Source organism: Vigna unguiculata, chromosome 11 (assembly GCF_004118075.2).
Source record: "Vigna unguiculata cultivar IT97K-499-35 chromosome 11, ASM411807v1, whole genome shotgun sequence".
NCBI lineage: Eukaryota > Viridiplantae > Streptophyta > Magnoliopsida > Fabales > Fabaceae > Vigna > Vigna unguiculata.
Window position 1 is genome coordinate 8,493,936 of NC_040289.1, and position 27,072 is coordinate 8,521,007.

Consider the following 27,072-nt stretch of genomic DNA (forward strand, 5'->3'; position numbering starts at 1 on the left):
TCCTTGAAGCAGGAAAGAACTTGGCAAGGAACAATCTCTTCAGGTCATCCCAGCTTGTGATGGACTTGGGTGCTAGGTAGTACAGCCAGTCTTTCGCATTACCCTCCAAAGAATGAGGGAACGCCTTCAAGTATACATGGTCCTCTTGTACATCTGCAGGCTTCATGGTGGAACAGACGACATGAAACTGCTTCAAGTGTTTGCACGGGTCCTCTCCTGCAAGACCATGGAACTTTGGCAACAAGTGTATTAAACCAGTTTTCAGCACATATGGAACCTCCTCCTCAGGGTATTGTATGCATAAACTATCATAAGTGAACTCTGGTGCAGTGAGCTCACTCATGGTTCTCTCATGAGGTGGAGGAGGTTGAGCCATGTTATCAGTATGAAAATGAAAATGCTCAGAATAAACAGTATGCTCAGAATGTAAAGAATGAGGAGTGTCAGGAATGTGATGAGAGTCAGAAGAATAAGGAAAAGTCACTAAATATTCAGCATGCAAAGATGGATTCCTAAGATGCCTACTTCCTCTGTGGAATGTCCTATCAATCTCAGGGTCAAATGGTTGTAGTTCACTTGGGTTTCCCCTAGTCATGCAGCAAAAAGCACTAATTGTAGTGATATTGGCATAACAAAGGGTATAACTACAAGTATACTCAAACGACCTTCAAATGACTTGAAAATTGGTAGGATATTCCTTTGAGTGGTCAAACAAAAGCACAAAAAAAATCAGATCAAAACTCAAAGCACAAGTTTTTTTTCAATTTTTCAAAAGTAAAAATAATGAAGAAAAATCACAAAAAACATTGCTGAAATGTAGAAAATGGCATTTTCTGGAGAATCTGAGTTTGCAAACTGGGGAGCGGGTTACAAAAAGGTGGGAAATCAAATTCTACCCCAAATCCATATAAAATAATAGTGATTCTGATAACCAGAGCAAAAGTTATGGTCCTCAGAAGTTTCACTAAAAATCAGTCCAAAATTTTTTTGAATCTCTTAACTCAGATCATACCAACTGCTCTAGCTATTTTTCCTATCAAGTTCAACGTCTTAGAAGTGGGGGAAAAAAATTTCAAGTCAAAACAAGCACCGTAGCTACCAGAACAAAAATCCAGAAGTTAAATGCCAGATTCGGACACTATTCATACACTATTCACTACTACAAATAACACTATTCATGTGCGCCGCGACACTATTTACTACACTACACAGAAACACACAGGAATGGAAACAGCCACTGAACTTAACACAACATTAACATCACAATGAACATATACCAACTCAACCACACTTAAACTACACACACACCAAAACACAAAACACAAACACACTGGAAATTTTACTTTGAACGAAACGAGTGGTCCCCGGCAACGATGCCAAATTTGATAGAGGTCGTACCCCACCAAATTAAAACATATTAAATATAGTATATGAAAGTGAACCAAGTCGTCTCCCAACGACCAATATTTTCATTTAAAGCGAAATTTTCAGATTAACACAACAATAAAACACAAGGGGGGGGGTGTTTGGCAGATGCACACAAGTTTGCTAAATTCTAATCAAAACACCAAAACTGAATTAAACACACAATTCAAAACGTACTGGTCCCTTGATTCCACTGAAAATACAGCAATCACAGGTTACTAAATCAAGTCTCTTATCCAATTTACTCTCATGAAATCCGAATTAATCAACTATGCGAAAATTAACACAGCTTCATTATGCCATTAAGCATAGCACACATCTTACTTTCAATTTCACACACACACACACACACACAGATTAAGCAACTGTGGCTAAAACTCGAACTCACTAAGCATGACAAGGATTCTGAAATTGTGCAAAATATGAACCCACGATTAAGCATCACAAATTGCATTTCATTCAAAGCTACGAAATTGTATAGGATGAAGAGAAATTAGGAATTGGAGTGCACTACAAAACATCAACCTCATGGTTTCAAATCAGTTTCTTCAAGGAACCAATACGAAAAACTTAGCTAGACATGGAAAATGAACAATCAAACACTTCAAAACTGCAATAACCAAACAGAACCAAGAACCTTAACTTATGAAATCTGAAAAACGCAATTTAAGAGCAAAAATAGAGATTTCAAAGCTTAAATGGAATGCAAAACAGTATTGTCATATATAAATGCGAAAATCCCATGAATGGGTATTGTTCCAAGTCAATAAAACCCACAAAACGAACTGCCCAAGCAAGAAAACGAATTCAAAACGTAAAACCCTCAATGGGTGCTGTCAAATATGCATAAAAACAGTAAAAATGAGCCAAAAACGTGAAAAACCGCAAGGGGGGCGTCCATGGAAGCTTGGAGAACGAAAATGGAGGTTTTGAAGAGAGGTTAAAGATGATGGAGCGGCTGACCTCCTTTCATGCAGACCTAATTCGTGGTCATATCACCCCTGCCACTCATATTTACAAAACTACCACTCTACCACTCAGATTTACAAAAATGCCACTCTAGGCCTCAAATGTTGACCCATTGACTTTGCTGACGTGGAAATGACATGGAAATGATGTGGAAAGTCTCTTCAACTAAATATTAATGTCCAAGCTCCAAAATTGCTTCACCCAAATACCTAAAAATAATTAAAAACAAAAATTAGGCCAAATAATGTGAAATTAGTCCAAATTCGGAACAGTGGCCCAATAAAGCCCAATAGATGAAAAACACTCTAATGATGAACAATTAAGCACTAATCAACTGTCTAATGGGTGCACAAAGGCTAGTGGAATAGAAGAAAATAATGACTCATCAAGGTGCACCCCTCAATCAGCAACAAACGAATCCCCTGTCAGCCTAGTTTACGGCACAGATGTCATGATACCAGTTGAAATTGGCGAACCATCCCTGCGTCGAGAACTATACGACCCAACCCACAACGATCAAAACATGGCTACTCACCTTGACCTCCTACCAAAACTCAGAGGGAAAGCCCAGATACGAAACTTAGCTGCCAAACGAAGGGCTGCCAGAAAGTATAATGCAAACCTATGTCCACGATCATTCGCCATCGGGGACTTAGTATGGAGAATGGCCAGTAGTGCTAGAAAGAAGGATGGCAAGTTCTTCGCCAATTGGGACAGCCCATACCGTATACGCGAAGACGCATGAGGAGGAGCTTATCGCCTGGAGCACTTTTCCGGGGAAGAGATTCCCAACACTTGGAATGTATCGCACCTCAAATTCTACTTTAGTTAAATGTATACTGTAGTTGGACCAATACTTGTAACCCTGGGTGTACTCTTTTTCCTCACCTAGTCTTTTTCCCTAAGGAGGGTTTTGGCCAGGGAGGTTTTCACGAGGCACCCCATATTCAATAAATAAAACGAAGGGTTCCCAACTATACAACTTCCCTACGTTTTTACTCTCATATTAGTTTAAGTTCCCCACCCTTACCACAAGTAAGCGGCTTGGGTCGAACACCCTTAACTTGATGTTAATTCGTTTAAGTTCCCCACCCTTACCACAATTAAGCGGCCTGGGTCGAACACTCTTAACATACAATAGCATACACAAACATTCCATACATACACAAATTTAAAGAGCAATTAAACCGTAAGTAATCGGCATGCATATCAAACAGCAAAATAGAGCAATGTACAAGTTATTACAGACTTAGAATAATTAAACTAAATAGGAAGTATTAAATTAAATCCTAAGCCGCCTTCTGCTCCACGTCTTCCGCCACCACCTCTTCACCACCAACATTAGCGTCAACCGCCTCCTTTTCCCCATTTCCTTCTGGACTAGATTCTTCCTCATCTATAAGCACATCATCGACAACATCCTTATTCACATCAAACCTAACATCATTAGCATCAACACTCTCATAAAAAAAATGATGCTTGTCGAACACCCTTCTGAAAGCCATTGATATGTTCTTGTATTGTGCACCTCTTCAAGTCCTCCAGCTCACCCTCCAGCCCATCATGTTTTTCCTTGATATCATCATAGTCGGCCTCCAGTTCTGCAATTTGACCCTTCAATTTTTCCTCAGAATCAAGGCATCGTACCCTCCATGTAGCAAGCCTCTTCCTTTCCAGTTCCCACTCCTCCTTCTCCTTTTTCCACGCTTCCTTCTCTTCATCATGCTTATCAACTTTCTCCTGCAACTCCTCCACCTTGGTTCGATTTCCTTCTTTCACCTCTCATTCGTATAAAGAACCCACACGCCGACCAAGCAGCAAGGTCTTGCTACTAAATTCGACCATGGCCTTCACCAAAGCTCTTGGCTCCATATTGTCAATTGAATTTATCAACGATTCCGGCACATTAATCTCAATATCCTTCCTCACAGTAGTTTCCGGAAGCTCAATCAACCCAGCTTCCGGCCCCTTCACCCCACTGGTCGAGCCTGCCCCCATCACGGCAGCTCGCACTTTCTTCACGTCCTTGCCCTTGCCCGCCCTAATAGGCAACTCCGCTTTCCTTTTTGTACCGCCATGCACGTGGACGTCCACTAGTGAATCCTGCAAGTTGGGAACCATAGTGTTCCCGGCAGCTTTAGCCTTCACCGCCTTCTCCTTACGAAGGGCTTGGAAGAGTGTCAAGTTCTTCTTGCCAAGTTGCGCCATATGCCCTGAAGTACACAACAAACAAATCGTCAAAATACTCCAATCAATAACAATGCTCAAAGTTACAAAAAAATACCTTCAATATCTATGATAGGGTGAACCGAATTATACACCCTAACTAAGCCCTTAGTGGGCATCTTATCGCTAAATCGCATCAAAGTATCCACCACCTCCTTCTCACCCACCGACAGATCTTCCCTCGAAATCACCTTATATCTCCAAGGGTTGCCGATCCAGAAGAACGGAAACTTAGTATTACCATCAGCGGTATAGAAATGTGACCGACCAGCCGGCTTTACTACAACTTTGAAGATCCCATCTTTGAAATGCTTGAACGATTGAGTGAAGGCCTCCAATTTGTTGAGACCAGGCCGACTGATTAACGATAACCATGTTATCGGACTCTTCGGCCTTGTGACAAAAAAGTATAAGAACGCTTGGGGAGACGGTTCCAAGTACAGCACCATGCACAGTAATCTGAAAGCTTGCAAGTACGCCCAGCTGTTCGGATGAAGCTGAGTAGGGGCAACATTCAACAATCGCAACACTCCCATAGTGAATTCGTCAAAAGGTAGGCGGATGTGTAGCTGTGAAAAGTGGCACATATACATATAGAAGAATTCTTTGACTGCTCCTTCTCGGCCATGGCACCCGCATTCAACAGCAGTAACCCGCTCTGCAGCAATTATGTCCCTTCGCACACCCTTCTCGATAGGTGTACAATTCAACCACGATTTTAGCAAACGCGACCACCGGAACAACGACCGCTGAGTCCGCACGTCTGTCGCTACCCATTCATATCCGGTCTTTGTCGGCCAATTACTCTCAGCTAGCTCCTCGGGCGGATCCTCCCTAATTTCAACCACCCTCTCCACTGGAATTCCCCTTACACTACCAACTTCTTCCCTATCGCTACTATCATCTCGACTACTCCCGCTATCCTTAGACCGCTCACTACCCGAGTCTGACAACGAAAACCTATCGCTACTACTAGACATACCTGATTTCTTTAGGAAAGATGACGGAAGAGGAAGGGAAGATATCAGACAGCTCTATACGCACACGAACGAATTTTTTGCAAATGAAACATAGTGAATGAAATGCAACACCATCTTCATTTATACACACGAATTTCAAGCGTCAGAACCCTTTCCCGCCAAAAAACATAACTCTTTTTAATCATCACAAAGTACCAAAATGGCGGTGCCAAACCTCCCTAAGTCAGCCTTCTAACGCCTTTTCACCTGCCACAAACCCTTTCACCTGCCACAAACCTCTTCTAGCCTTAACATTGTTCATCACACTTAAAGGTTAGGGGACTGGTGTATCACACCTAGCCGATCTCGACTAGCACATCAATACATATCATCCTTCACTGACACATCGTATCAGCAAAGGCTGGGGGACTGGTGTACCGGACCTGGTCAACTTAACCATATAAATGACAACCCTCACATATATGCCGGAAACAACCCAAATACGCAACTTGGGCCGACATAGAATTAGACTCATAACTGGACAAAAACAAAAGTAACAACAAAACGGCCCATCTAGGACAGTGTGCGGCCAAGGACGACATCCGACAAGATGAGAAGTAAACGGATTAGACCGCTCTTAAAGACTTAGTAAAAATGGAAGCCCCCGCGTTCAATAGGTCTTAAGGGCCTAAGTTAGGGCCCAGGCCCACTCACAGCCCAAGCTAGAGCCCAAGTCAAGGCTCGGCCCATGGGATAATCAGACATCATTAATTCTCTATAAATACATGTGGACCCCAGTAATTAAAGGTACGCATTCATTAATCACATATTTGACCTTTTTGAGAGCTTTGACTCACTTGAGCTTCGAAGTATCTTCTGCAGGTAACCCCTTCTGGGTCCAAACCGATATGTACAGACCGGGAAGAAGCCAACCGAGAAGATAGCGGACTACATAGTAAGGTGACGCTTGTGCCTAACTCATCTTATTTGTTCTCTGCAGGAACACTTCCTTTACAATTAGAACCTTTGGTTTTTTTAAGAGAGATTTTGTGTACGTTTACAACTGTTGGATCCATCCTTAAAATAACTTTTGATTAAGTGTTTGAAAGAGTCACTTTCACCTTCTATGCACTATTAAATGAGTCAAAATTAACAATATGTGTCTTAAGTTGCATGATGTTTTTACCTTTAAAGCTTCATTATATACACAACGAAGATAAACTCATTGTAGAACGCCAAAAGGTTTCTGATTAGAGACTACCTTTAACACCAAAAGGAATGCCTTGTTTGAGTTTCCTTGAGCCTTCACAGATTATAGTGAATCATCATAATCATATGACACTCTTTACTTTAATGAGTATCTTGAATCCTCAAACATTTAGAGGTGACAACTATATTCAAGTGTGTTGTTTGGGTGGTAGCAGCAATGTCGTGCCAAGTTAGAAATCTATGTTTTCATACTATTCGTAAATATAGAATGTAGCTAACACTTAGTGTAAAAATGATTGTGTTCTTGTCGCTTAGAGATTCTAGTAACATCATTCCCTACAATGACTAAATCATTAAAATACATTATTAAATACACACATTATCAAGGAGTTATGATCCTAGAAATTGAATGATCTACCTTTATCGCATTTTAGCCTAAAGGTTTGAACAATGTGACTAAATTTTCCAAACCAACCATATGGAGATTGCTTGTGACCAAGTGACACAATTTAAAACTAAGGTGGTTGCCCTATGTACACTTCCTTTTATATCATAATAAAAAAAAACATTTTATCTAATTAACGAAGATACTAGTATGAATAGCTGCCATGGCAAGAAAAGGACAGGCCATAGTCATGTTTTAATTGAGGCCATAAACTGTATCTTATAGCCAACATCAAGTGTTGAGGTGATCAAACTCACCATTGGGTTCTACTTAATGGCATATAAACATACACAATAGTAACCAATCGTCTTTATCTTGAATATAAGAGGAACTAACTCCCAAGAGCTTGTGTTCCAAAAATCATGACTTGTCATTATCAATCATGACTTGTCATTATCCAAGACGATCAAGTGCTTTTATCACAATTTTTAAAATAGGGAATAGAAGATATAAAGAAAATAAATGAGAATAGGAAGGGATAACTTGTAATAGCTAAGAAAATTATATATATGATGTAAATTATGATTAAAATGAATCAAGTCATCATTATAAAAGCCATGTTGTTAAGTGATGATGGAGAAGAACTTCATGACGAAGACCCACTTTGGAGCATTTGACTACTTATTTGGTTCCTCCATTGATGGGTAATAAGAGGTGGTGATGATGGTTCAAGAAAATTCAATGTGGAATTTAGGTTGTCATTAGTAGGAAGAACAAAAGACTCAACAAATGGCATAGGTAGGACTTGTTGGACAAAATAAATATCATGTACAAAAGTATGGAAGAAAGGATATTGTGTAAAAGGGTGACATTAGTAGACATATAATACCTTTTTGTTTCAAAAAAGTAACACAATTATCATTTTTTTATGACAGGAAAATCCTAAGAAAACACATTTGATGATTCTAATTGATACTTTATCTAAACGTAGAGACATGTCATATACAAAGCATACACATAAGTTCATCTTATAGGTTTGAACGTATGACATTTGGTTGAGTATCAATACCATCCAGTCAAAGATAAATAATTGATTTTTCTCAGTCTTACTAGAGTAAAGGATCTTACATGCCAATTTAATGTAGGTTTTTTCCTTCATTTCTCTGAACATATGAAATTTACTAGAACTTTATGAAATTGAAATTTGACAAGCCATTTTTTCAACTTATCTATAAGCATCTTGTTTTTATGTTCACTTTGAAATTTAGAAAAAACTTGATAACATTCAAAGTCATCATCATCTTTGCCTTAATACAAAGCAATTGAGGAACAACATTTTTTGAAAACAACATTTACTTCTCCATTCTATTTGTTTTCTGAAACACAAAAATGTTGATGAATGAAACTTTAACAATTCCTCTGATATCATCACATTCAAATACTCCAAGTAATTTATTCAGCTTCCTTCTCAACTTTTCAGCAACGTGATAACCATAAAAAAAGCTCTTTCTATCCTCAATAATAATATAGACATGAATTTTAGTAGTTGAAATCTCTAGTGTTAGCTATATTATATATTTCGTAGTAGTAAGAGAGCATAAGTTTTCAGATTGACATTGTTATTGAAATCACTTTCGCAAAGATAACATCAGACACAAATGATTATTGTGTCCTAAGATAATTATTGGCACACATCACGATGTCAACATAATTGTCAACATTTTTGTTGCAAAATTTTGAAATTCTTCTTCTTGATGCTACTGTTGGGATGTCGTTCAACTTTGTTGTGTTTTGGCAAAATCATAAAATGGAAAGTAAATGTTTCTTTCAAAAAATGTTGTTCCACATTTGCTTTGTATAAAGGCAAAGATGATAATGACTTTGACTTTTATCAAGTTTCTTCTAAATTTCAACCTGGATAAAAAGATAATATGCTCATAGATAAGCCGAGATAGTGGCTTGTAGCCAATTTCCAACTTCATGTAAATTCTTACATTAAATTTCATGTCCAAAAAAATGAAGGAAAAAATTTACATTAAATTGGCACGCAATATCCTTTACATAGTGAGGTTGCGAAAGATCAATAGTTTATTTTTTATTGGGATGATATTGATACCCAACAAAATGTCACACATTCAAACCTATATGATGAACTTAAACATCCATTACTTTACCATTTGAACCTTTGCCTTTGCCAAGAGAGATTTTATGTACATTCTCAACTGTTGGATTCATCCTTAGAATAGTTTTTTAGAAAGGTATTTAGAAGAGTCACTTCCACCTTTTAGGCATTTGTAAATGGGTCAAGATTACAACATGCGTCTTAAGTTGCATGTTGGATTGTGACATGGTGTTTTTACCATTATTATAAAGTTTTGATATATACAAAACGAAGATCAGCTCATTGTAGAACACCAAAAGTTGTCTAATGAAAGACTATCTTTAACATCTTATAAAGTCCCCATAATTTCCTTCATACCATCAATAATTGAGGAAAGCCCAAACACATTTTGTGCCCCGAGACCAATTCAAATTGGGCCAACTCCCTAGTTAATCTTCATCACCTCATCCAAGCCTTTTCAAGCCCTTGGCAATTTCATGGATGTCATTCAAATAGTGTTTCAAAAGAAATGATTAAAAAAGTGTTCATTAGTAAACTGATTAGACCAAAGAAATTATTTGAAAAAGTAAAAAAATATCAAAGTAGAATGATTCCATGAATTCGAAATAACAATGAAATGGGGATCAATTTGAATTTGTTTTCAAAAAAAATGCAAAATAAATATTCATACATAAGGTATTTGATACATCATACCAAGTCATGCATACATGAGTCATTCATATTTTTGAATAAAATATTTTTCTCATTTCCAATCAAAACCCTCTTCACTCATACGAATGGTTATTGAATCCTTTCGTTTTAGAAGGAAGAAAATTAAAAAAAAAATACATAAATTTTGTTTCTATGATGTTTCTCAAATTTATGGCTCTCTTCATTCATATGAATTACCAATGTACCATAAGCCTAGTTTCCACTAGCCCCCAAGCCCAGTTCCCACACTGGTCCCCAAGCTTAGTTCCCATATTGGTCCCCAAGCCTAGTTTTCACATTGGCCCCTAAGCACAGTTTCCAGACTAGCCCCCAAGCCCAGTTTCCACACTGGTCTCTAAACCCAGTTTTGTCTGCCTCAGTTTTTTTTCTAGCCCTAAACCTAGATTTCCTTACTCTCAAATTAAAATAAAGGAAAAATGAAAAATGAAAAAAAGCAAATTCCACCCATGCATCCACGCATCCATGTATGCATCATCATATAGGTGCAAAAAGAAATCATAACATATCATGCATCATCAAATCATCCATCATACTCCACAAAATCATTGAAAATTATTTAAAAAAATAAAGAAATTTGAAAAAAAAAAGTTAGCAATGACATTTTTTTTGTGTAAGGTTCACAAATGTTAGGCATTCACGCGGTATTTGTCGACACTTCAAGACCAAAATACAGGTTCTCAGTTTATACATCATGACCTCTTGCGAGGAAATGGTCATTGATTTTATGTTTACATCAAGATTCTCTACGCGACAATGGTCATTGATTTTTTTGTCACATCAAAACCCTCTATGAGGCAATGGTCATCGATTTCTTTACATCAAAACCATTTGCAAGACAATGGTCAGTGATTTCCTTTTATACATCAAGACCCTCTGCGAGGCAACGGTCATTGATTTCTTTGTCACATCGAGGCCCTCTGCAAAGAAATGGTCATCGACTCCTTTACATCAATGCCCTATGTGAGGCAATGGTCACTGATTTCTTTGTTTACATAAAGACCCTCTACGAGGCAATGGTCATCGATCTCTTTACATCAAGACCCTCTACGAGGCAATGGTCATCGATCTCTTTACATCAAGACTATTTGCGAGGCACTGGTCATTGATTTCTTGACATCAAGCCCTCTACGCCAATTGATTTCTTTGTCACATCAAGACCCTCAGTGAGGCACTGGTCATCGATCTCTTTACATAAAGACCCTCTGTGAGGCACTGGTCATTGATTTCTTTCCATTAAGGCCCTCTGCACGACAATGGTAATTGATTTCTTTGTCACATCAAGACCTCTACAAAGCAATGGTCATTGATTTATTTCCTTTTGATATAGACCCTCTCCTCGGGATTGGTCTAATCTGTTTTTTCAAAAATTCAAAAAAGAAAATAATAAAACAAAGTGATTTTTCGGATCGGGACCCTCTACATGGTAATGGTCATCGAATCCTTTGGATATAGACCTTCTCCTCGGGATTGGTCTAATCTCTTTTTCAAAAAGTCAATTTACAAACAGAATGTGGATTTTCAAACAGAGGCCCTTTACATGGTAATGGTCACTGAATCCTATGAACAGACCCTTTCCACAGGATTGGTCTAATTAATTTTTTTTTCCAAAAAGTAAAAAAAAATGGTGTGTCGGATGGAGACCCTCTACTTGATAATGGTCTCCTAGTTCTTTTCTTTAAGATACAGACCATCTCCTTTGGAATGGTCAAGTTTGTCTTCAATTTTGTCTTCTTTTGAAAGTCGACCGAAATTAGTGTTTTTATCTTTACTTATCTTTTATTACGATAATATGAAAAAGTCAAATTTTTCATATTATCTAGTAAAATATAAGTAAAGAGGGGCAGCTCTCAACACCCAATTTCATCCGGGTGAATAAATTTATTTTAAAAAAAATAAAAAGATGTGAAACAAAATTTTCTTCAAAGCTTTTTCAAACTTTAATTTTTTTTAAAAAAAAAAGATGGAAAAAAGAAAAAAAAGGAAAAAGAATGAAGATCCCAATTTGTTATTTGTTATCACGCTCATTTTCATGAGCCCAACAACTCAAATATTTTATACCCTTTGTTCCTAATAGAGAAATTAGTGATATGATTCTACTCATCAGAAGTAATATCTCTTTAAATGATAAGAATCAATATTACTAATAGGGATTGATTTTGTGCTCTGATTTGCTCCGATATAAGATCATGACCAATTCCTTCCTTATATTGTTCATTACAATTAAGGCTGAGATTGCATTGATATTGCAAGGTGTGAGTATAAATACGCACTCTATCATGACTGAAAAATAATATTTTATATACTTCTCTAATTCTTTCCCATCACCACTCCCACACACACCTCCTTTTTATTTCTCTTTCAAAAAAAACATATTGAAGGAGGTGGAAAAAAAAAGAAACCTCTCATCTTTCTCTACACTCTCTCTTTCTCTCATTACCACCCACATAGACACCTCTCATCTTTATCTCTATGGGAAAAACAAACACAAAAATATTAGAAAAGGAAGCAAGAAAAAAGAAAAGAGAAAAGGTGAGGAGATATTGAAAATTTTTGAAGGTACATCACTCTCAGTTCTTTCATCTTTTGATTTAGTTTTTCCAATTTTCATTTCTTTAATCATAAAAAAAATATTTTTTCCCTTTTTTTAGTGTCTGCTCGACCGCTCGCGTCGCATAACATCAATTTAACTTTTGTTTTTTTTCTAAAAAGTATAAATAGATGATCTAAAAATAAAAAATAGCTTTCTTTGTTTACTTTTTAATATTTATCTTGCTCATGACATCCACATCCACTTTTAAATAACTTTAAAAATATTAAAAATTTATAAATGATTAATGAAAAAAATAAAAGATAAAAAGAAAAGAATTTATTTCAACTGTCTGTCTGGCCACTCGCGTCACATATACCAATTTAAAATAATTCAAAATACGAAAAATTTAAATAAAAAAGTTTTCAAAAATATCAAAAAATTCAAACCATTTTCCAAATAGTTTTTTTGTAAAAGAACTACGTAATCCTGATTTTCCATTGTAAATGGAGATAGGTAGGAGCGAGGATTAATCATTGTCGGACTCAAAAAACAAAAAAATATTTTTGTTTTGTAAATTCATTTATTATTATATTTTGGGAAAATAAATATTTTGAAAAACCATATAACTTTTGCACATTTAATTAAAGGTAGCGTCTCAAGACGGGCGTTGTGAGGTGTTAATACCTTTCCCACGCGTAACCGACTCTCGGACCCAAAATCTGGTTTTTCGCATACCTTGTTTTATCTTTTTTGGTTTTTAAAGTTTTCCAAAATAAACTATGTGACGACTTCAAACTCTATTTTTACAAATTTTATTTTTGCTTCGTTGGCCCATCACGATTTCGGTTGCGACAAAGACCAGACTTGATGCATGTTGTAAGTCTGGTCGCTCGTTTCATGTAGAATTCCACAGTGATGCATCAACAAGCTGTGAAAAGGGTTATATGTTACTTGAGATGAACTACTAATATGGGGATGTTCTATACACGCGAAGCATGGAAGGTTTTGACTACTTATTGTGATAGTGATTATGGTGCAAATTTCGAAGATTGAAAGAGCACCTCAGTATATGTTTTTAAAATGTCAAATGGGTTAGTTGCTTGGAGTTCGAAGAAGCATCCAGTTGTATCATTGTCTACCATTGAGGTTGGTTTTATTTCTGCAGCGGGTTGTGCAGCTTAAAGCAATTGGATGCTCCGCATTCATGAAAAGCTAAGAGTGAAGCAAAATAAATGTGTTATCTTTTGTGATAATAGTTCAGTAATTAAATTGTCCAAGAACCTTGTTATGCATGGTAAAAGTAAGCACATTCACGTTCAATTTCTTTTTCTTAGAGAGTTAGCAAATCAAGGAGAGGTGGAACTAATACATTGTAGACCAAAGATCAATTGGTTGATATCATGACAAAGGCCTTTGAAGTTGGAGGTATATACGAGCTTAGAAAAAGATTGGAAATGTATAAGTTTAAGAAAATAAACGAAATGTGTAAAATAGTTCGGTCTAAGAGGGGATTTGTTAGAGTTTTATTGTTATTAGAATAAAATAATTCCTATTATTTAGCAGCAATTATTTCTTGTTTCTAGATTCTTTCCTTGATTGTAGTCGTGATTCTTTTTCTTAATTGTAGTCGTGATTGAATCACGAGCGATTTTTCCGTTTCTTTGCTTGGCTTTATAAACAACCAAGTTATTTATTCAATAAAATAAGCTTTTACAACTAATTGCATACTTCATCTACCTAGCTTATAATAGAAAATATTTTCATTATAAAAATATAAATATAAAATGTTTTATTTAATTTGATTAAACTTTAAAAATATAAAAATAATATTGCTTTTAATTTGATTAAACTTTAAAAATATAAAAATAATATTGCTTCTGTATGACGTAATCAAATTGTTTTTAAACATATATGTCATAAATATAAATATAAGCATCGTCTCGGGTGTCATTTATTTTAGCAATAGATTTTTTCAAGAAAATGTAACCACTAATGTAATGGTACTGTTTACACTAGATAGGAGTAGGTTTAATCATCATTGGACCCATTATGACTCAAGTAGTTGTTGGATTAAGCTTTTACCATTAGGGCAAAAGTTATAACTAAGAACTCACCTAGCATCTGTTACAAGACAATTGTGCAAATCGCAACAATTTCTTCCTTAACAATTGCAACAATTTCCCCCTTAACAATTGTCCTTAAAAAAGACATCAAGGATAATCATTAGTTGCAAGTGTTAAAACATTGTATTTGTCTTAAGTCAAGAATGATTTGTTATTTTAAAAATATTCATGTTAAGTCAAAAGTTACTTGTTTAAGCTTTTTTATATTGGTCACCATTTGTTATTTTAAAAATACTCATATTGGTTACCATTTCATTGGTCATTGATGTATGGTGAACAATTTAGTGACCGAAATTAATAGTCGCTTTAGTCACCAAATTCAGCGACCATGACTAAAATAAGTAACTGATTTAGTGACTGAAATTAGTAACTAATTTGGTGATCAATTTAGTAACTAATTTATTGATCTTAATCCATAATCAATTTAGTCACCAATTTCTGCATAATTTAGTGAAAACTTTTTGGTCACTAATAATATTATTCTTTAATTTTAATTGTTTGCGAAAAAAATAATATACTTAATAAAAATATAATATATGTTGGGCATTGGGCTCCCTTCCTATGTGGAGAAAAGGCCCAAAATTTGAGAAGCCCATGTCTCACTTAACCTAGTGGAGAGGAGGCTATAAAATAAAGAGAGAGGCAGAACAATAGAGTCAGAACACACTGAAAGCCCTAACACATAGAGGGAGAGGGAGAGGGAAAATTCTGTTCACGTTTTTCACAAAGCTGTCACAGTAGAATCGGTGCTGCGGATTTGTTCACCGTTGCATCGGGCTGAAATTTTTACAGCAGGTTCGGAACTCATTGCTCTTCATTCTGACCGGTCGGATCTTTGATACGAGGTCTGAGTTGGGAGATATTAATTTCGCACTGCAGCAGTGATTTGTAGAGGTTTTCCTCTCTTGTTCTTCTCTATTTGAAAGCTTTGTTGCTTTGTTATTTGGTTGGGTGTTGGCACTAATTTGTGTTATTGATTGAGACTCTTTTGTACTCTTGTTGATCATAGTGAAGCTATTTCTTTGGTCTGGACGACTCGTGGTTTTTACCCTTGATTTGAGGGGTTTTCCACGTTAAAAATCTTGGTGTCTTTATTTGTGCTTTTGGTGATTTATTATTGCTGCTCTTTGATTATTGCTCCTCATAGATTCTTGCAAGTTAGGGGAAATTATACCCGCTGCATTCTCTGGTATATTGTTTGTTGTTGTTTTCCCCATCAGAGTGGTATTAGAGCTCTTGGTTGGGCTATATTTACTTGTTTGAATGATGGAGGAAAATGTAAAGATGGTTGCTTTGAATGGTACAAATTATCATTTGTGGAAGGGCAAGATGAAAGATTTATTATTTGTCAAGAAATTGCATCTTCTGGTCTTTACTACACAGAAGCCAGATTCTATGTCTGAAGAAGAATGGGACTTTGAGCACTAACAGGTATGTGGTTTTATTCGGCAATATGTTGAAGATAATGTTTATAATCATATTGCTAATGAGACACATGCCAGAGCTTTATGGGAGAAGATTGAGTCTTTGTATGCTTCTAAGTCGGGCAATAATAAATTGTATTTGTTAAATTGCTTGATGAATTTGAGGTACAGGGAGAATTCTTCTATTTCTGATCACTTAAATGAGTTTCAAGGGCTCCTAGATCAATTGTCAGGAATGGGCATAAAGTTTGATGACGAAGTTATGGGATTATGGTTGCTTAATACTCTACTAGAGTCTTAGGAGGTATTTCGGGTTTCAATTACAAACTCTGTCTCGAATGGTGTTGTTTCTTTTCAGATGGCAAAAAGCGGTGCTCTTAATGAAGAGATGAGAAGGAAGGCATTGGTTCTTCATCTCAGTCTGAGATGCTTGTTACAGAAGCTAGGGGAGAAGTCAGAAAAAGGAACATAAAGGTGGTAGAGAGAAGAGTAGGAGCAAGTCCAAGTCAAGATACAAGAATTTAGAGTGCCATTTTTGTTATAAAACTGGGCACATTCAGAAATACTATTTTAAGTGGAAAAAGGAGAACAAAGACAAGAAGGGCAAGCAGAGAGAGAATGACCATGATGATGGTGATCGTGTCACTACTGCTACAGATGGTGATCTTGTTCTTCTTCGTGACTTTGAGTCCGTTAATCTTGTATCTGATGAGAACATGTGGATTATTGATAGTGGTGCTACACTGCATGTTACACCTAGGAAGGAGTTCTTCACATCTTACACCTCTGGTGATTTTGGAGTGTTGAAGATGGGTAATGATGGTGAGTCTAAAGTGATTGGTGTTGGTGATGTTTGCCTGCAAACCAACATGGGAGTGCAGTTGTTGCTTAAAGAAGTCAAACATGCTCCGGATGTCCGTTTTAATTTAATCTCTGTGCAGTTGCTTGATGATTATGGTTATGACAATCACTTTGGTTCTAGTAAATGGAAGCTCACTAAAGGTAACTTGGTTATGGCCAGAGGGGAGAAACAATCTAAATTGTACTGGACTAAAGCTTTGGTTGCTAAAGACAGTGTGAATGCTATGTATATGGAGCCATCTTTGTGGCACCGGAGGCTTGGTCATATAAGTGAGAAAGGGCTTAACTGCTTAGCTAAAAAGGATGTGCTTATGGGATTGAGGAATGCAGAATTGGAGAAATGTTCTCATTGCATGGCTGGTAAACAAACCAGAGTATCTTTTAAGAAGCATCCACCCTCAAGGAAGTTAGAATTGCTTGAATTGGTGCATTCTGATGTTTGTGGCCCATTAAAGGTAAAATCATTTAGTGGTGCACTTTACTTTGTTACTTTTATTGATGATTGTTCCAGGAAGCTATGGGTCTATGCTCTTCAGCGAAAAGGTCAAGTACTTGAAAAGTTCAAGGAATTTCATGCTATGGTTGAGAGGCAATCAGGCAAGAAGCTGAAATGCATCCGTAGTGATAATGGTGGTGAGTATCGTGGACCTTTTGATGTTTATTGCAGGCAGCATGGTATTAGACACGAGAAGACTCCTCCTAAAACTCCTCAGTTGAATGGTCTAGCGGAGAGGATGAACAAGACCTTGGTTGAAAGGGTTACATGTATGCTTTCAGAAGCAAAGTTGCCTAAGCACTTTTGGGGAGAGGCATTGCTTGCAGTTGTGCATGTTATTAATCTCAGTCCCGCAGTTGCTTTGAATACTGAGGTGCCAGACAAAATTTGGTTTGGTAAGAATGTTAGCTGTGATCATTTGCATGTATTTGGTTGCAGGGCATTTGTTCATGTTCCTAAGGATGAAAGATCCAAGTTAGTTAAAAAGACAAGGCAATGTATCTTTATTGGCTATGGTGAGGATGAATTTGGCTACAGGTTTTATGATCCTGTTGAGAAGAAGCTTGTTAGAAGCCGTGATGTACAATTCATGGAAGACCAGACCATTGAAGACATTGATAAGGTGGAGAAGACCACACCCGAGAAAGATAGTAATCTCACTGATGGTAATCCGATGAGGTTGTCCGCTCACAATTTGGAGACTGTTGAAACGGAAGCTCAAGACAATGAGCAACATGGTGATGTTGATGATCAACAGGTTGGAAGTGGAGTAGAGGTTCCAATTGATGATGCTCAAGAGGAACATGATGATGATGACGATCTTGGTGATATACCTGAATCACCTCAAGTCCAACTCAGGAGGTCTAATAGACAGAAACAACCTTCTACAAGGTATTCCTGTGATGAGTACATAACCTTGACTGACGGTGGAGAACCTGAGTGTTTTGAAGAGGCTTTGGATAGTGAAGAGAAGAAACAGTGGTTGGATGCAATGCAAGATGAAATGAAATCTTTGCATGATAATCACACTTACGACTTGGTGAAATTGCCTAAGGGCAAAAGGGCATTGGAAACTAGGTGGATTTTCAAGGTGAAACAAGATTCAAATTCTACGCTTCCAAGGTACAAGGCTAGATTAGTGGTGAAAGGTTTCAGACAGAAAAATGGTGTTGATTTCAATGAGATTTTCTCACCTGTGGTGAAAATGTCATCCATCAGAACTGTGCTAAGTTTAGCTGCTACTCTTGATTTGGAGGTTGAGCAGATGGACGTGAAGACAACTTTCCTTCATGGTAATTTGGAGGAAGAGATATACATGAAGCAACCTGATGGTTTTCTTGTTAAAGGCAAGGAAGATTATGTATGTAGACTAAGGAAGAGTCTATACGGTTTGAAGCAGGCTCCAAGGAAGTGGTATAAGAAGTTTGAGTCTTTTATGTGTGAGCAAGGTTACAAGAAGACTACTTCTGATCATTGTGTCTTTGTTAAAAATTTTTCTAATGATGACTTTATTATCCTGTTATTATATGTTGATGACATGCTTATTGTTGGGAAAGATATTTCCAAAATTGACAGGTTAAAGAAGACACTTGGCGAGTCTTTTGCCATGAAAGACTTGGGAGCTGCTAAAAGGATTCTTGGCATACATATCTCACGTGATAGGAGAGAAAAGAAGATTTATCTATCACAAGAGCAATACATTAGGAAGGTGTTGCAGAGATTTCAGATGGAAAATGCTAAAGTTGTGAGTACTCCTCTTGCTACTCATTTTAAACTGAGTGTTAAACAGAGTCCTTCAAATGAAATTGAGAAGACCAATATGAGTAGAGTTCCTTATGCATCTGCGGTGGGCAGTTTGATGTATGCGATGGTGTGTACAAGACCAGATATTGCACATGTTGTTGGTACAGTTAGTCGATTTTTGTCAAACCCAGGTAGAGAGCATTGGAATGCTGTGAAATGGATTTTGAGGTATCTTCATGGTACAGTTGATATGAAGCTTTGTTTTGGAGGTGATAAACCTACTTTGATGGGTTACTCAGACTCAGATATGGCTGGGGATATTGATTCCAAAAAGTCCACTTCGGGCTATTTGATAAAGTTTGCAGGGGGAGCTGTGGCTTGGCAATCAAGACTACAAAGGTGTGTAGCGTTGTCTACTACAGAGGCAGAGTTCATTGCTATTACTGAAGCATGCAAGGAGTTGTTATGGTTGAAGAAATTCTTGCAGGAGCTTGGTTTTAGGCAAGATAATTATTCATTGTTCGTTGATAGCCAAAGTGTTATCCATCTTGGTAAGAATCCAACTTTTCATTCTAGATCCAAACATATTGATGTGAGGTATCATTGGATACGTGATGCTTTGGATGCTAAGTTGTTGGAGTTGGAAAAGGTTCATACAGATGATAATGGTGCTGATATGATGACTAAAGCATTGCCAAGAGGAAAGTTTGAAGTTTGTTGTGAGATCGCCGGTTTGGCGGTTATCTCCACATAGTTGTGAGGGGGAGATTTGTTGGGTATTGGGCTCCCTTCCTATGTGAAGAAAAGGCCCAAAATTTGAGAAGCCCATGTCTCACTTAACCTAGTGGAGAGGAGGCTATAAAATAAAGAGAGAGGCAGAACAATAGAGTCAGAACACACTGAAAGCCTTAACACATAGAGGGAGAGGTAGAGGGAAAATTTTGTTCACGTTTTTCACAAAGCTGTCACAGTAGAATCGGTGCTGCGGATTTGTTCATCGTTGGATCGGGCTGAAATTTTTACAGCAGGTTCGAAACTCATTGCTCTTCATTCTGACCGGTCGGATCTTTGATACGAGGTCTGAGTTGGGAGATATTAATTTCGCACTGCAGTAGTGATTTGTAGAGGTTTTCCTCTCTTGTTCTTCTCTATTTGAAAGCTTTGTTGCTTTGTTATTTGGTTGGGTGTTGGCACTAATTTGTGCTATTGATTGAGACTCTTTTGTACTCTTGTTGATCATAGTGAAGCTATTTCTTTGGTCTGGACGACTCGTGATTTTTACCCTTGATTTGAGGGGTTTTCCACGTTAAAAATTTTGGTGCCTTTATTTGTGCTTTGGGTGATTTATTATTGTTGCTCTTTGATTATTGCTCTTCATAGATTCTTGCAAATTAGAGAAAATTATATGCGCTGCATTATCTAGTATATGGTTTGTTGTTGTTTTCCCCATCAATATATATTATGTGGTATAAAATTACTCATTAATATAATTTAAAATTTATAAAAAATTATATAACTATACAAAATAATTAACTAACATGTTTTATTGATCGATCAATAATAATTTCAAAGTAGCGAAGTATTCAAATATCTAAATAAAAGAGTACAATATTAAAAGATATTAAATAATAAAACGGTCTATATTCGTTATCCTAATCCTTCTAATATATTTTTGTTTTTATCACTTAAATTTTTTACATCATTGGAAATTCCATATCAGAATATGTAGTGTTTGTAATAATTAAAAGATATAAATAATTATTCATTTTAAATATCAGCCAATGAAAGTCGACAAACAAAGTCCCCTCTACCTTCATAAACTTTTTTACTCATGGATATAATAATTATTGGATTTGACGGGTTATATTACATGAACAATTGAATGGTATTTTTGGCATTACAATAAGGCATTTAGTACCTGCAAACCATTATTTTTGCACCATCCAATTAGTCACTATTTTAAAGAAATAAATTTGTTTACTAATTCAATTACCGAGCATGACTACCGTATTTTGTCACTAATTTGAGTCAATTTTTATCATTTTTTTAATGGTGAGATAGATATCTTTCATCTTTATTTTGTATTGATTTGTTAGGATTTGATTGAAATATAACGATTAAATAAAATAATAATCCAATTATATGAATATCAGAGGTAATAATTAATTGTACCGAAAACATATATGAACGGGGAATTTAGAATTATATTTTAAAAATTAATTATCTTTAAGGATAAAGATTTTCCTCCGTCTCTTCTCTTGTCATTATCTTCTTGTCATTATCTTCTTTATAGGTAATTAACTTTTACCATAGATTTAAAAATAATAATTAATGTCACAAATAAACCGAATAATTGGATTTAGGTTTCAAAAAATTAAATAATCTTAATCATAAAGATTTCTTTTTTCCTTATCATCTTTATCTTTGTCTGTGATACATCCCGTAATATATTTGCAATTAATCATTTATTATATCAAGAAAACTGAATTGAAAATTTAGATAAACTGAATATTTAAGATTTGGAATTAGATTTTCGATCTTAAATTATCTTTAACATACAGTAAATATTTCCTCTTTCCTTAATTAAAGTTTGATCTTTATAAATAGTCCATCTTACATTAGATTTACAAACAACACAATGCTTAGAAATTTCTGAAATTTCTTTTGCTGTCACCAAATACATTTTCTGCCAGCATTCAACATTGTTTGTCTTTCTTTATAATTTTCTTGATCACATCTTCTATTTGGTTTTGAAGAAATAGAAGATCTTTGAGGGTTTAATATGAATACACCAGTAGTAAGAGGAGGCTCCAGAAGATCTATAGTGCATCACTCTAATAATTTCACTAGAGAAAGGAGAAGGCACCACAATAGAATCATTCAACAAGCAATTCTTCCATCATATAGAATTCCAACAACAACATATCATTCAAGAAGATCTTCAATGCCCATACAAAATAATCTTCATCCTCCGGCCTTTCGTGTAATGTGTCATTCTCTTTACTTTTGGTAATTTCTAGTTCTTAAAAGCCTACTTTCTTTCTCACTTATTATTCTTTTTTCTTATGTAGGAATTTCCTCCATTGGATGACCCTCAGAGTGATATCCTCATGAACATTGTAGACATGTCATATCAGGCATTCTCTCGTCCTATGCATGAACCTTCTTCGCTGGTTGATCCTCAAAGTGATATGAGCATGGACATTGACAACTTGTCATATGAGGCAAGTACTCTATGTATAATTTGATATATTTTTCTAAGAATAGTAAAATCTTAGTGACTATGAAAAATTTTAAATTGCTAACTATTCAAAATTGGACAACAGGAGCTTCTTGAGTTAGGTGAACGAAATGGGAATGACAACTTAGAAAAGGGTTTGCTAAAAGACATTACTGGAAGACAATTGCGGACAAAAATGTTTCTATTACCTAATGACTTGGAGGAGTCAACTTCTGAAAAATGGGAGACTGATATTTGCATAATATGTCAGGTATCAAATATAGCAACGTGTATATTTTATAGAATTCTAGTTTATTTGTCTTTTTTATGTACTAGATTGAGCTTATTCATTCAAGTTTTACTCTTTCTCCTATTAATTGGAATGTTTGTGCATGATTTCACAGGATGAATATAAGAACAGAGAGGAGATTGGAATTCTTCAATGCGGACATGAATACCATGCAAATTGTATAAGAAGATGGTTACATGAGAAAAATATTTGTCCTATCTGCAAATCAAAAGCATTGAATATTGAATAGAAGCTGAAACTAAAATCACATAATTTATTTATTTCAATGAATTCATATTTTTGTTATTATTGTTATGGTGAAAAACTTAATATTTACGGTTTTTATGATCATTGTTATTATTATATTGTTGTTTAAAATTTAATTACATTCTTGATTTTTTTTTCTTAATTTTCTGTTGAATGTCTTTATCTATAAGTGCATGATAAAAATAATTGTTTATATTGGTGACAATTTTTTTATAGTCTTAATTAGTTTAATGTGCAAAGTCTTATAAATAGAATTATAATCAAATCAGTTTGTATGAAACAAATGGACATTATTTGGCTTCTTGATCAAGAAGTTTCTTTCTTAATTCTTGAAGTACATTTTTTTAAACAATTGGAATTAGAATTATACAGTATTTTTGAAATTGCAAATTTTAGCTTTCGATTTGCGTTAGGGGATGAATATGGGATGAGACTTTCACTTTTCTTTTTCCTCGTTCAGAATCCTTGTGGAAGGTTGTTGAAGCTTTTATAATATTTATTTCGCAAGTTGAAATTTACTATATATAACTATTAGCCTGTTTGATAAAATAAAATAGTTATTAAAATGATAAATGGATATTTTTTTATTATCATAAAAAACTTTAAATTATTGAAAAAATATAAGTTTTATATACGTTGAGTGGAAAGAATATATTACAAATTTAAAAGAACTTTTCAAATTTTAAGGTCTAAGTGTGTACTGATATAAGTAATGAAAACCTTTTTCTTTTATTGGTTGGAGTAAATTACGTCTAGTTCATTCTTTTTATGACTGATTATATCGAAAAGATATAATCTTTATTTATCATTACACATTATTGTGAAAAGAAAATCAAAAACTTAAAGAAAACCAAATTTTAAACTTAATCTTTTACAAATATTAGAATATATATAAAAAAGGAAAAACTTAAGATTAGTTATTATTAATCTTCAAATCATTCTATATTTAATTAATTTAGTACCAGTAACATTCGATTAAAATGATATTATACAGTAAATTCATTTGTCTGCGGTAACATCTTCAGAAAATATTGCAGTATTATTGTTAATATTTTCTATAGTAACGTTTTTATTAGAATAGACATAGTAACAGTTTTAAAAATTATAACTAAACAAAATAAACAAATGTTACTAAATCCTAAGGGGAGGAGCTATTAATGCGTGGGCGACTTAATAAATTTGGGAGCCCCAAACAAACTTAAAAATTAAAACATTTTATTTAAATTTTATTTTTTAAATTTTTTTATGCAAAATTATTTATTAAATTATCATAATTAATTTCATTAAACATTTTTTCTTAATATATAATAGGATTAATCAGTTAAATCTTTATTGAGACACTATTAATCTTAAATAATTTTTTATTATCTTTAGCTTTGATAGCTGAGACCAACACTGGAATTGTTAACATTATTCTATAAGTTATATATGCATTTGAAACAAAAATTATTCTTTTTATATAATTAAGAATGTCAATTGGCTTATCATTTTCCAAACCTATAATTTTCTTTAAGATATATTTAATCATGAAATTAAATCAAATTCATCAATATTCAACAAATTATCATGTTTTAAAGAATTTTCAAGATTTAAGCATTTTTCTTTCAAAAATGAAATATCTACACATCGTAATACACATATATTTGCTCTTTTTTGTCCACAGTTCTTTTTTGTTATGCAATTAAAGCCTCAATTCTTCTTTTCTTTTAAATTTTTGAATAACCTGATTTAAATTTTCTAGTTGACATATCTATATATTTTGATATGAAATAAAAAATGATAATATATAAAACACTATTAAAGATAAATATATAAAACAAATGAATTAAAATAATAAAATATGGTTCTAGTTGTCAATAAAATAAACTCAATAGTAAACTTGTAGTATCTTGAAGTCTCAAGTCTCTTTTTCATTCTTAAATCTCAACTTTTTCACAAACATGCAAAGTTGTTTATTTTAAGGTTAATCATTAATATAAAAAAAAATATTGCTCTTCTCAACTCGATAGTAAGTCTTTTTTTTTTCCTAAACTTGAATTATCTTTCTACAAAAAACTCAACTTTGAATTAGGCTCCAATTAATCTATTATCCATCAAAAGACTAAATCATACTCTAATTAATAGTTTTGTAAAAAGATTCAGTTCTTCTTCGAGATATATGCAAAAAAAAAAAACTCTCAAAACTCGTAAATCTAAAAAAATCAAAAAACAAAACTGGACAAAAGAAACACATTTCTAATCATAATACAAATCCAAAATAGAATAAAAATACAATAACAAAGAAAAAAAACATACTAAAACTAGAATTATCTTTCTCGAGAAAAATATACTAAAATTTTCCATTCACGAAAAGGACTATTTTAGATATCAATAATCTTTAGTTTATAAATTAATATCTAAATTGATCATTAAAATAATAATTTTTTTTCTCTAAATTTAGTTACTTTATATATATATATATATATTTTGTTGTAGTTTTGTTTAAATTCATCCGTTTGACAGATTAGGTGGAATAGACCAAAGCAGTCTATCACGTTGTAAACTCTTTCTACATAGTGCAACCTACTTAATCACTCCTACTCCCTAGAAATAGAACAACATGATGATGTTTTTTTTTTTAAATTTATTTACTTTTAATATTATTATGATTATAATATTTATTAGTATTAATTTTATCACATGCAAAATAATTCATGCTTTAGTTTAAGTGACCGGGGTCCTCGTTCTAAATGATCATTCTCTTATTTGAGCGCATCCAAACTCACATAAACAGAGATGCAACCGCATCTGCCTTGTGCTTTTAAAGCAACACTTTTGCTTAAACGATTATTGTCTCGCTTCAAGTCATGTGTGTTTATCCACATGCGAAATTGTTATGTCCAGTTATTAAACATTTTTTTGAAAAAAAAAAAAGCCATATGAGAATATATTTAGTGTCACATATAATTAGAAAGTGATATTTACCGTGACAAAAAAGTTGTGCTCTGTAGTGTTTGAAGTCATTATAGAGAGAAAAAAAAAAAGAAATTGAGAAACAAAACTTGAAAATTATAAAAAACAAATGAAAGAGAGAAAGTCAGTTTTGATGATTATTTTCTAGAGGATACATAAATAAATAAACAAATCAGAAGACAATAAATAAACTTTATATAAGTATTAAAGTGTTGAAAATAGTCTAAATGTGAGTCAAAATTTTACATAGGATAGAAAAGAAAAAATTAAATACTATATAGGAGAAAAAACCCATGAACACATTGTCTTAGGATTTTTGGTTAAAAGTGGTGTCAAATATTTTATATGTCTAAGACCAATGTCATATATATAGAATCACAATTTCTCAATGACTATAACATCATATCATATCATATATATATATATATATATATATATATATATGAAAAATATATATAAACCCTAAAGAATATATTAAAAAAAGTAAAATGTGTACTAAGAAAATCTTATTCATATGTAGTTATGGAAAAATTACACATGTATTATAGATTCTAAATAAAAACACCTAATGCAAAACAATATAAAAGAATTTAAAAGTTCATCTATCTAAGTATATATACCAAACTAAAAACTACAATTAATTCGTGTAAATTTTCTTTTGCACACGTATTCGAAACTGATTTATTCCAACCTCATAAATTCAAATAAACAGTAAACTTGAAAATAAAAATGAAGAATTACACTCCCAATAAAAACTACCATATTCTTTTATTACTTTCACTCTCTTAAAATCGTTACACTTTCTTATAACACAATTCACAACTCTTTTCATCATTACTTTCACTTCATACACTACTCTCTATTATAATATAACTTTCCTCAAATGAGTTTACGAATACCATAAAAAGATTTCATAATTTATAAATAAAATCATTTCATTACCTTAGCATGTCTTACTCTTCATATTATACACATGTATCGTTCTTAAAACACATATTTTAATATCAAGATCAACCCAAGACCACAACACTACATAAGAACCTACTAACTCATCAAATAAGAATACCCTTCATAAAAGAGAAACATAAAGTATAACGCCAACATGAGAAATTAATTGGTATAACTACCACTACAAGAATTTTACTTATTTCCGGCGAAATA

The 27,072-nt window shown here is 34.2% G+C and overlaps 1 protein-coding gene across 1 annotated transcript; it reads left to right on the forward strand.

Moving 5' to 3' along the window:
- Positions 1 to 11,426: 11,426 nt before the first annotated feature.
- On the forward strand, positions 11,427 to 22,942 carry LOC114170149 (probable E3 ubiquitin-protein ligase ZFP1). The gene is made up of 4 exons (XM_028055633.1): positions 11,427 to 11,546; positions 22,255 to 22,407; positions 22,510 to 22,674; positions 22,808 to 22,942. The coding sequence occupies exons 1-4, from the start codon at positions 11,427 to 11,429 to the stop codon at positions 22,940 to 22,942; spliced, it is 573 nt and encodes a 190-aa protein (XP_027911434.1).
- The last annotated feature ends 4,130 nt before the right edge of the window (positions 22,943 to 27,072 follow it).